We start from the raw sequence: 12,275 nt of genomic DNA, 5'->3' as shown, positions 1-12,275 counted from the left end.
TAATGCCTTAAATTGGCAACAACTAAACAACACTTATTAACATGACATTTATTTATTAAGATTTATTGTCTGAACATTTTTATTATGGACATATTAATAAATAACTGGTATTTTAACTAAAACCTAATCTGTTTACAAACTAAATACTATCATTGACAATAACATGCTCTATCATATTTGCAAACAAATTAAGTAAAATCACAAGTGCTATTAAAAACCAAATAAAAATCACAATAATTTTAATTAAGTTTATTTGATTCACACCAAAAAGAAACATTTTTTATAAAACACTAATAGGTAAGAGTTCTTTTCTTTTCTTTTATATTAAATTATTAAATCACAGGCTACAAAAATGTCGAAATCGGCATGTCGATCAGCAAAATATATTCCTTGAATTATATCTCTCATAATATCATGATTTTTAGTAATAATCGATCGAAAATTACAAACACTGTATTGTAAATAAAAATCTAAAAAATACTGAAGAAATTAAGTAATAAAAATTTTCCAATTTGCACTTAAACGTACAAAACTTAATTTACGATCATGTACATCAATAACATTCATACACAAATTACATCTGTACAAGTTTTTAATTTTAATATAATTTAGGCAAAATTACATACATATTATTATGATCTGCGTGAAACAATATTCTTCAACATTTCATAATCTTTGAAGCCAAACAACTGTTTTCAATAGTCGACTTAATTTTACAATTAGCATAATTTAACTATAGAGAACTAGTATTAGAGTCCTTATTAAGAATATTACATCAAAAATTCATGAAATGTATCGATCTCGAGATTTAATCATTTCTATCTTAATTGACTATTTAGACTTATCAGATCCTGCAAAAAACTTTAGGCCTCGGGTGCAATTCATTTTCACGCAGATACAGTTATTTAGAAAATACGAAAAAGAATTTTGCTTTCAAACTACTTATTTTATCTACAAATAAGTTACGTCGTAGCCGGACAAAACGCGGCGATGTTTTATGGTACTCGAATAAACAGGGGAGGGAGGAACCTAAAAATAAAAACGAGAGATATTAGATATAATATGTATAAAAAAGGGCGTGCAAAAATATTCGCAACAAAGATGAACATTTTTTATTATTGAGTTATCGAAAAAAGTTTATACAGAATTTCTTCAACATACTCAGTAACAAAAAAAATAAGTTTGACTCTTTGAATAAGAAGACTAAGGAAGGAGCATAATGCTATGCATGTATTCATGCATGGTGGGCGGAAAAAGGACTCTAGGGTGGGGATCCTTGACAGTTCTGTTTGACGATTCATTTGACACATTTGAATTTGATTTGAAATTTTGTGGATTTGTCAGTCTTTACGAAGCTTATTTTATGTTATTTATTATTTATTCTACTACTGATAGTTGTATAAAGCTAGTAAATCTAGATTGGAAATTGTGGCAGAACTTAAATTAACAGTGACACTGTCGCGATTTATCGAAAAAGACTAAAATAGTTGGTTGTGTAGCGTGCGGTAGATCTCGGCAAAAATTGAGTGAAATAATGGAACAACTTTTCGCTAGTAAGTGACTATATAATATACATACGTGTAGTAAACCGATCATTTATGAAATTCTTTTTCTTGCATTTTTGCTTTTATTTACTACTTATCAAAGATTAGATGTCAAAAAATTTAGATACGTCAATTTGACTTTCCTGCTTCAGTAGCGTATCGGATTGTTTATGGTTATAAATAATTATTATATTTTTATAACAATTTTAATAACTACCAACGTTTATTCACAACGTAAAATAAAAATTATTGAGTCTACCCCACGTCTACCCTACATCATAGTTTTACATTTTTAAATAAAATTAGAACGGCATTGATAAACCGGAATTTAAGTCGGCCATATTTGAGGCCCATCGCGGTGGACCTAAAATTTTTGATATACTTCTTGCTTAGTCTTCTTATTCAAAGTTTTGACTATATGCAACGTTGTAATTGTCACGGCGACCCAGTACAAACATATTTATTACAACGGAGAGTGAATACGCAAACATTTATACAGGGTATCCCAGAAATAAGTGCAAGTATTTTAACTGGTAGTATAGTTCAGCCCCAGAAACACACCTATGATGTTTTTTCGCGAAAAAAAAATTTGAAAATTACAAATTTTTTTCAAAATTTTTTTTGAATTTTAGTTTTTAGTTAAAAACATAATTTCTTAATAATATGGCAACACAGATATTAGATTAAATTTACAAGAAAGAAATCCAGAAAAGATCGAGTGGTTCTCAAAATTTTAGCAAAAAATCATTTTTTTTGGAAATTTTCAAAGTAAAATAACTCCCTCCAAAAAATCCTTTATGGGTGTTTCGCCACTGCCACTGTTAAGCATTTTTTTCTTTGTTAGGCAAATTTGTATAACTGACAAAAAACAACATAACTTCTGACAAGCAGTGTCCGTTTAGGTTTAACGCAAAAGTGTTTACAAAAAATAACTATTTTATTTTGTAGATTTTCTTGCAGTGCAATGGCGAAATACCCATAAAGGATTTTTTTGGAGAGATGAATCCGCCACATAGGTAGACATTTTTTAAAATAACTCCGTTATTTTGGACTTTATTTCTGGGACACCCTGTATGTTAAGAAGTTGAGTTTTCAAATTACTACGATTACTAATGGTTTTTCATTATAAAAGGAACGGTCGCCCTAACGATATTCTATAACTAGATTTCAAATGTCTAGAAACATATCTAATGATTTTATGTAGTTATCTTCCAGAAAAAAAAGCGTCTTTCGACCGTGATTATATATGTAGTTTATCTGAAGACAGTTGGAATATTAAAACTAAAAGAGTTTCGGACTTCCATTGTCTTTTATTTTGCTTACACAACGTTTCGGTTCGAAGTATCACTGACCGTTATCAAGTGTGAACTAATCTAAATCCTAAAACTACTGAGCTTATATACTAGAGCCGAGCATTCCCCGTGAATTTGTTGGATGCAGTCAAGCGTGAGGTTGTCCACTAAAAACACCTGCAGTGGAGCGTTTTATAAGTGGTTGCCATATTGTTGAAATTTCCATACTTGGATTGCTAATGATTTTATTATTGTTAGAAATGAATACGACCTCTTTAATTTTGCGATTTTTCCAATGGGGTTCTTTGTGGACAACCCGAGCTTCCAACCATTTTATGTTGTGGTGCTTGGACCACACATGATCTGCAATGCCCGACTTCGTTGTTTCACCGCTTTGCGTATGTTTTTTATGTAAGGTACCTGGTAGATGTACTCTTTCTACTGGTTTGATGATTCAGGTTTTGTTTTTGTTAGGACATTTCTTAGAGTAGTCCTAGACTTAAAACAGTTTTAATTTTATATTGCTTAGCTATTCGCCTGATCTTCTGCGATGTTCCTTTCACATATAGAATCGTCAAGAGAGAGAGAGCATCCTCCTCAGGCTGGTGCACCAATGAGTCGAACTTGCAATTGGATACTCGGTTCTAGCACAGATTATACAGATTATAAACTTATCGTCAAAAGCATTGTTTTTCGTGGTTCTAACTTTCGGAGTCGCGCGCTAGTTATTAGTTTGCGCACAAGCGCAAGGTTACTAGTTTGCGCACAACTTATAGCCTCTAAAATCTCAAGCACGCCCACTTATAGCCTCTAAAATTGTACACAGCGCCTGACTGGCCTTGTGACTGGCCCAGTTATTACGCTGTTTAAACGGGAGTTTATTTTTGGGCACAAGAACATTTAAAACAATTTTCTTACCACGAATTAGGGACAATATTTTTATCTGTATACTTATAGGATACCTAATCTGTGGCTCTAGTTACAGGGTCCGGCAATAGTGCGTCGAACATCTGTAGCTCCTAAAATACAAAACTTAAGAATTCTATTTAAGAATTAAGAATTTTGTTTAAGTGCTAATCTAAAGTATGTTCTAGGATGTATTGTAGGAAAATAGTTTAACTTCTATAGGGTGGCTAAAAAAGTATGAGTGGATCGGGATGAATTCTTTTAAATGGAGCACCCTGTATATTACTGCATTTTTTTGGTTTCTTTTCAGATTACTTTACATAATCCTAAGATATGAATAGATATAAAAAATATATTTTTCAGCCTTCAAAAAATTATTAAAAATACAATAACTAAACTGTCCTGAAATCAAAACTATATACATATTAGGTATTTACTTTAGATGATCTGTACTTACATTGCTATAAATATGGTAATCGTAAATCATACAGGATGTTCAAAACTCTACGCTAAACTTTCTAAAATATAAAATAAATTTTCTTCGTTTTTTTTTTAAATGGAACACCCTGTATATTATTTTTTCAATAGATGGAGAATTAAAAAATGAACATTTTTTGTATTTAAAAGTATTTCAAAAGTTTTAACGGTTTCGCAGATATTTGCGGTTTTATATTTCATATGGCATTTTCCATAGTAAATTTTTATCAAAGCCACCCAATGATTTTTCTCTCGTATTTTCCCGCTGAGAGAATCATATGAAATAATACTGCGTGGTATCTGCGAAACCATTAAAAATTTTGGAATACTTTAAATACAAAAAATGCTCATTTTTTAATTCTCCATATAATAAAAAAAATATACAGGGTATTCTATTTAAAAAAATATATATATTTTAAAAACTTTAGCGTAGAATTTTAAATATCCTGTATGATTTAAGATTACGATATTTATAGCAAAGTTAAGTATAGACCATCTAAAGTAAATACCTAATATAGTTTTGATTTCAGGGCAGTTCTTATATTTGTAATATTTTTTTTAATGAAGGTTGAAAAATATAATTTTTTTATTTATTTATTAATATCCTTGAAACTATCGAAATATGGATCTTAGGATTATGTAAAGTGATCCGAAAGGAAGCCAAAAATGCAATAATATACAGGGTGTTCCATTTTAAAAAAATCATCCCGATCCACTAACACTTTTTTGAGCCACCCTATAGATGTTAAAATATTTTCCTGAAATACATCCTTGTACATACTGTTTGACCAGCGGATCTGTAGCTACGGAAGGAATGCGAGAAAAAAAAATCGATATTGCCACGTTTATCTATAAAATTGCAAAATTGCCAGACATGAACTATAAATTTAATATATTTTTATTATATATAATGTGTTTAGCATATATTCTGACGTATATTACTAAGGAATTTTAAGGAGCTACAGATGCCCGACGTACTATTGCCGGATCCTGTATAACCGCAGTAGTGGATTTAGTTTAGTTCACACTTGATAACGGTCAGTGGTACTTCTAACCGAAACATTGTGTAAGCAAAATAAATAGACAATGGAAGTCCGAAAGTCTTTTAGGTTTAATACTGAATCTACTACGTTTTAATACTGTCTGCCACATTCAAAGTAACAGTTGGAATATATTGAACCTTTTAATTTCGGCACTGCCTCTGTCGGCATCGGGTGACCTTCCAGTTGACTTCGGAAATACTATACTACACTAGACAGGGCAAGGCATACTTGTATCACTGAGAGTGTGGCAACGCTGCAACAGCACACCGTCGCATTTTTCACACTCCCACTTTTCCACACATGTAAATAACGACCCAAAAGTATTACCAACACAGCGGGGACTGTACAGGTTTAAAGAAATTCACCATTGGCTTTCAGTTTGGTCACTTTCAGATAAAAATATCAATTTTATTAGAAAGTTGGGTATTGAGTCAGATACAGTTACATTGAAGCCATTAAACTTGGAACAGGACGACGTTTTACAGTTGAAAAAAAAATTAAGCTTAAGTCTATGGATGGATGGCGAATGCTTGCCTGTAAATTGCTTTAATTTTTCTATAGAGTTCTATTATGTCAACCATCTTTTTGAAAATATTATGACAGCGGAATTTTAAAAAACGTATACTCACATATTTTTAAACTGGAACATAATTCCCTTTTGGTGTATAAAATATTTGTCCAGTGCCTAAACGTCTCAAAATTTCTTTAGCGAGCAGTCTCTTTTCCTTCTTAATTTTCTTCAAAACGCCTTTGTTTTCGTGCGCTCTTCTAGACAAATAAGGCAACACTTCATTTACTGGACCGTATGGGATGTATTTGTAAGCAGAGTAGCCAGATTGACCTGTTTGATTAATAAAAAATAAATGAAATTGAAGAAAAGAACCAGTAATAGATAGAGAACAGTAATATACTCACCCAATGGGAACGTGATGTAATCGCACATAGCCAATAGCTGACCAAAGCAAATAACTTTATCAGATGGCTCAATATTGAATTCTTTCATTTTCTCTATTGCAAATCTGACTGTGTCTTCATTGTGTGACGCTACCATGATGGCAATTTTCTTATCTTCGCCCTTATCTTTGAATGCTTTGATTCGTCTTAGGCATTCAGTAAGAGTTTTATGGTACATTTCGCTCGTAGCTTCGAAGTTGGGGTTTGTAGGATCTGGATAGCCCATGGCAGCAGCTCGAGCTCTTTCCTGAGAAACGAAATTTACAATGTTGACATTTCTGTTACTATTGTCTTAATATTTAGTGGCATCTGGGGTACGAATGTTTAAGAGTAGCATGGGATTTTCCACGTACAAACCTATACTACCGCCTATACCCTGGCCAGCAAGATTATAAAAAAAATAAAGACAATGGAAGTCCGAAATAATTTTATTTTCAATACTGAATCATTGTCTACCACATTCAGAGAAATACAAAGTGTCTCTTAAATAAATGCTGGAAGTATTTTAACTGGTAGTATAGGCTTGGTGCATTCTCTGCCGGTGTTGCCACCATCGGAGAATATCGTAAACAACTAGTATATACAAATACACGGGTTTAAATAGCGAGTATACGAAAAATTTATTATATAATTATTCTAAAAGTGTTAGGAAGTATAATTTGTGGAAATTCTAAAAATAAAAATGTAAATATTTTGATATCTTCAGAAAGTCTAACTTGTATTATAGGTAATTTATTATTCCAGCTAAAAAAACTTTTTAGATGAGTTCAACTACGGTAGCGAACATAGTTTTAATCACCGGTTTTGCTAGTGGGGTCATAATTGGGGTTATTTCGGCTATAACGAAATTTTTTAAAGGTACATAATTATAATATTAAAAACATTTAATCACTGGTTGGTTAAAAAAAAGTGTACCATTAATATTGCAAATTATTTTTTTCCTCTCACAGTATATGTCTATTTAATTCTTTGATTATGTAACGAGCACTTTGTTTGCTCACTTGATTCGTCGGACTGCTTGAATTCATTTTTGCTTTTGATCAAATCGGTGTGAGAAACTATGAAGTTATAAAATGTTGTTTCGGGAGAGTTGAATATCCGGGAAAGTTGAGTTACTGAATGTTATTGCATCCAACAACGCCCTAATTACGCTCTCCTTTACGCTTTAACTTTTTTCGGCAACTTTATTAACATTTGAAATTGTCACAAAACAACATGACGTCTAGTTCGAATTCTTTTTCACTTATTTTTTATTACCCGAAACAACAACCTTCACACAAACCTGCAAATTTGGAAAATACCTTTTCCAAATATGCTAACGGGCCACGCCTCGTTCCACTTGAAAAAATTGAGATATGATTAAAAATACGATTAAAAAGATTAGACGATCAAACCTATTTTTCCAAGGCTTCTTGATTAAAAATTACTGTTTTTAATACAGCCATGGCACTCTAGATTGAAATTTAACTTTGTTTTAAGCGAAAATGTCAAAAGTTGACATATGATATGTCACTCATTGACATGTCACTATTCAGAGTGTCATTTTTTATCGAATAAACTAAAAAAATACCGAGGGTGCAATTTAAAAATATAACGGTGTAGTCATTTCCGGTAAAACAGGAAGGGACCGAAAACAATTTTGAATACGTTAGTAAAATCCTAATTTATGTCATATACGGATCGTTTTTTTATCTGAAAAAATAAAAAAGTTATAGGGGCTGAGCCACTTTTGAGACGCACCCGGTATAAAACTTTATTATTATTGTTTTTTGCAAAATTAATATATTTCTACTTTAATTTACAAGTACTATACTATGCTGTTATTTTTAGCAACAGATCGTGTAATGTTGCAAAAAAGACATTAAATTTAATAGTCCAATTATCATCTACTGTTTTAAATCTTAACCGCTCAAAAAGTCGGGCAACCGCGCAAATCGCATCATCGCCGAAAAGCACACGTGCATGAATTTACGACTGATTAACGCTAAATCCGTTGGGGTTGTTCAAGACAATTAGCATTCGTATTTACAGTAAATAGAAACGTTTTGTTAAATTTAGTTCTAAATAAAGTTAGTTTGCGATATAACACAAATTTTCGTAAATCAAAACAAATCTTAATATTTGGGGATAAATGATCATTATCTTAAAAATATATATATACAGTGCAATCGCGATAGTATGAACACGCAGTTATATGAACCACTCCGTAATATGAACACAATAATTTTTTCATTGACTACTCTATAGTATGAACAGCCTGAAATCTCGGTAATATGAACAACTTGTTAGATCTTGTTTTTTTTCTATTTTGTGTCTGTTAGAGAGGTTCAAATTCATTGTTATTTATGTAACAGAGGTGAACGCAGCTAGTTTCATAAACAGAGTCTATAAAATGTTTAATAACTCTTTAACTGTAATAATTTAAAATGGTTAAAGTGAAAGGTAAATCAAAATGTCTCTCTCTTCATGAGAAAGCGAAACTTTTAGAAGATGTTGATAAAGGGTTAGGCGTGACGCTTTTGGCAAAAAAGTACGGTATTGCCAAATCAACAGTGTGTTTAATTAAAAACAAAAAAAGAATTGTCGAAAGAGTTGCAAGTTGTGCGTCTAAATTAACAAAAAATGCACAATAAAAAAAGGAGAACTTCGGGAAATGGAAAAACTGCTTTATAAATGGTTCCTTGCACAACGCGAGAGAAATATGCCAGTTTCTGGAGAGATGATAAGGCAAAAAGCTTTGAGTTTAAGTTCCAGTTTAAAAGTGAGCAGCTTTAAAGCAAGTGATGGGTGGTTACAACGGTTTAAAGAACGGTATGGGGTAAGATTTTAAAAAATAACCGGAGAAAAACTGTCAAGTCAGCCAGAACTTATTAATCCATTTAAAGAAAAACTAAAAATGGTGATTGAAAAATATGAATTAAATGAGCACCAGTTGTACAATCACTAACCGAAAAAACTGCACCTAAACTCAAAATAGCCAAACAAAGAGTTACATTTTTGGGATGCGCCAATGCCTCAGGGTCGCATAAAATAAAACCATTACTTATCGGAACTGCAAAAAATCCGAGATGTTTCAAAAACTTTCATAATCCCTTGGTGTACCGGCACACTAAGAACGCCTGGATGACTGGAAACTTTTTAAAAACTGTTTTTTTCAGCAATTTGTTCCAGAGGTAAGCATAAAAAATATTCTCCTCTAATTTCTAACTTTATTGTACTAACGGTTTTTTAGGTTAAAAGTTTTCTGAGATCTCAAAATCTACCAGAAAAGGCGGCACTTCTTTTGGATAACGCTCCGTCTCATCCACCTGCAGCAGATTTAAAATCTAGTGATGGTATGATCTTTGTAATGTTCATGCCTCCGAACGTTACACCACTTATTCAGCCAATGGATCAGAATGTGCTTAGGCTTACCAAGCTTTTCTATAGGAACAGTCTTCTTAGTTCCATTATTACTGGAAATGACACTGTAGGTGAAGCCCTTAAGAAAACTACGTTAAGGGATGCAGTGATCCATTTAATGGCCGCATGGGAAAAACTAAACCCAAACATGATCTCAAAATGTTGGCGAAACATTATTGACTTTACGGATGCATTAGACGAGGACGACTTGCCTCTATCACGCATAAGACAACAGCTAATTGAAGAACGAGCTGCCGACCCAATAAGAGACACAATAGCACTTTTAGGCGCTATAGGGCCTGTAAGTTTTGCATTTGTACATTTTTGTTTAAAAACCGGTTTTATCTAAAGTAAGGTCATTAACGTCTAGGTCATTAACTATAGTATAAATTAATACATATTATGTAGTAATTTTTAAACGTTTTAACAGGCGGAATACACGGGCTGTAGACATTGAAGAATGGAACAAGGATTCAGTGATAGAAGAAGCGAGCCTGGAAGAAGCTGAAAATATGGATTCAAATGAGAGTGACATTGAAATCGAGGAACAGCTAATAATTACAATTAAACATAGCGAAGCAGTCTAGGCCCTTACAGTATCATTAGAATGGGCTAAACAAAACGTAATAAATTTATCGGATATTACAACTCTAAAAAACATTCTTGAAAAAGCAGTTCTAGCTAACATTTCAGCCAAACAAACTCAGTCAAAATTAACTTCATATTTTAGAACTAATAATTAGTTTTATGTAATGTATATAGATATTAAGCACTTGATTTTGATGTACGATTAAACGATTTTTAAAATATTAATCCGTATTTTATTATGTATTTTTACTACCTTCAATAATATGAACATACCGTTAGTATGAACAACCTAAAAATTTTTGTCTTCATATTATCGCGATTGCACTGTATTATGTTTGATATATATTATACTTACTTGTTCAAGATAAGCGCCTCTAACAAGTTTTGCGCCGAAATAGAAATTCTGACGTTTAGCTTGTTCCAAATCAGTCGTTACTTCAGTGAGAGCATTTCGCAAGTAGCATTGGTATGTATTGAAGACTATGGCTTTGTCTTTATTATATTTACGCATAAATTCTAAAGTAATACGTGTAATAGCTGGCTGGAAGTAGGTTTGTTCTGCGTCAACCATTATGCGGACGTCCATCTCTTGTGCGGCCTATTAAAAATGGTATATTAATATATTATGGCAAATAATTCTTCTTAACTTTAAAGAAGGCGTCCATTCTTCTCAAAGAGACCTGGTTTAAATTGAACTGAACTACTGAAGTGTCAGATTTGGCGCGTGTCCGAATGAATGAAGTTCTACTGTATAATATTGTCCATAATATTTAACTAACCTTTACAATAGTATTTATCCTCCTAATCATGTTTTTAAACATTTCTTCCTCCTTTGGCGACAGCTGCGTGATTAACCTGGCCATACGACCTGTCTTCAGGTCGGGCACCCTAAAAGTAGTGCTCAATCCTTGGTCCTCGTCGATGATACCCGACCATGGGAAAAGATGGAGAATACTGCATAAAACAGACAGATGCAATGAGGAAATCGTCATGATGTATGCGAGGTTTAGTATGACTATCGTGACTATGAAATCCACGGTGATCATCACCTACAAAGATCACCTGGGTAACAGGTGTTTGTTGTTGGAAATCTATGGGATTTGATTTTGATAATTTTAGTACGTTTCCCTATCTGAAGCGTTATACTACAGCTTATTCAATACATAACTATATAGTTATAAGAATACTAATAAGACTATACAGATTCTGTCTTATTAGTATTGTTCAGAGTGAGTCTTAAATAAGTACAAATATTTTTAGGGGTAGTATATTTCGACCCCAGAGAAACACGCCTATGAGATATTTTTGACGAAATTTTTTTTTGAAAATTTGGAATTTTTTGAAAAAATTTTTGGATTTTTACTTTTGGTTAAAAAAACAAAATATCTTCATAATATGGCAACGTAGGCAGTATATTAAATCTACAAGAAAGAAAACTCAGAAAAGATCCAATGGTTCTCAAAATTTAAGCGAAGAATCATTTTTTTTACCGAGATCTACCAGCTCCGAAAATATTTGCACTTATTTAAAACTCATTGTGTATATGTAGTCTATGAAGATCCAGCGATGAAGGAGGTATTTGCGCATCAGGTGTCACGCAAATACTAGAAGATATAGAGTTTGAATTGAGTATTGAATATTGAATAAGCTGCGGTTAGATTTAATATTTTAGTTAAACTTCTGAATAGAGTTCCTAAAATGCCTGCAACTTTATATTTAAGCAGTGTTGATTTAGATTTAAATAATTATTGAAAAATTATTATTGATAAACAAATGTTTTAAGCAATATATAAAACATAAATTATATTATTCATCAATTAAACAATTTTAAACGATAAAGGTAGATTAATGCTTTAAAACAGTTTTTGTTGGTTGAGCATTGACAAAAGTAAGAACAATTTGTCTCTTACGCTTAAAGGTTGTGACCCCACCCCAAAGTGGTTCACCCATAGACTTAAAATAAAATATAGACTGAGCATCTCATTCATAAATAGCTGGAACATACGGTCAGACAATGTCTTGTTATTGTTGTGTTATTGTTTTAGGTTATAACGAGTGCGACACGAGCG

At 32.3% G+C, this 12,275-nt stretch overlaps 1 protein-coding gene across 2 annotated transcripts in view; it reads right to left on the bottom strand.

Moving 5' to 3' along the window:
- Positions 1-236: 236 nt before the first annotated feature.
- The window catches only part of LOC115876085 (proline dehydrogenase 1, mitochondrial), a 79,432-nt gene continuing 67,393 nt past the window's right edge, over positions 237-12,275 (bottom strand). For both annotated transcript variants that reach the window (XM_030891781.1, XM_030891782.1), the window contains 5 exons: positions 10,986-11,160; positions 10,562-10,804; positions 6,178-6,463; positions 5,892-6,103; positions 237-1,029 (listed from right to left, as the gene is read on the bottom strand). In XM_030891781.1, coding sequence (XP_030747641.1) covers positions 5,898-6,103; positions 6,178-6,463; positions 10,562-10,804; positions 10,986-11,160 — 910 coding nt within the window. In that variant the 3' untranslated portion in view covers positions 237-1,029; positions 5,892-5,897. The remainder of the gene's footprint in view (positions 1,030-5,891; positions 6,104-6,177; positions 6,464-10,561; positions 10,805-10,985; positions 11,161-12,275) is intronic.

The sequence above is a fragment of the Sitophilus oryzae genome, unplaced genomic scaffold (assembly GCF_002938485.1).
Source record: "Sitophilus oryzae breed Bouriz unplaced genomic scaffold, Soryzae_2.0 scaffold_1396_pilon_pilon, whole genome shotgun sequence".
In the NCBI taxonomy this organism is placed as follows: domain Eukaryota; kingdom Metazoa; phylum Arthropoda; class Insecta; order Coleoptera; family Curculionidae; genus Sitophilus; species Sitophilus oryzae.
Note: the sequence above shows the minus strand (reverse complement) of the source record. Positions and strands in the feature narration are given on the sequence as shown.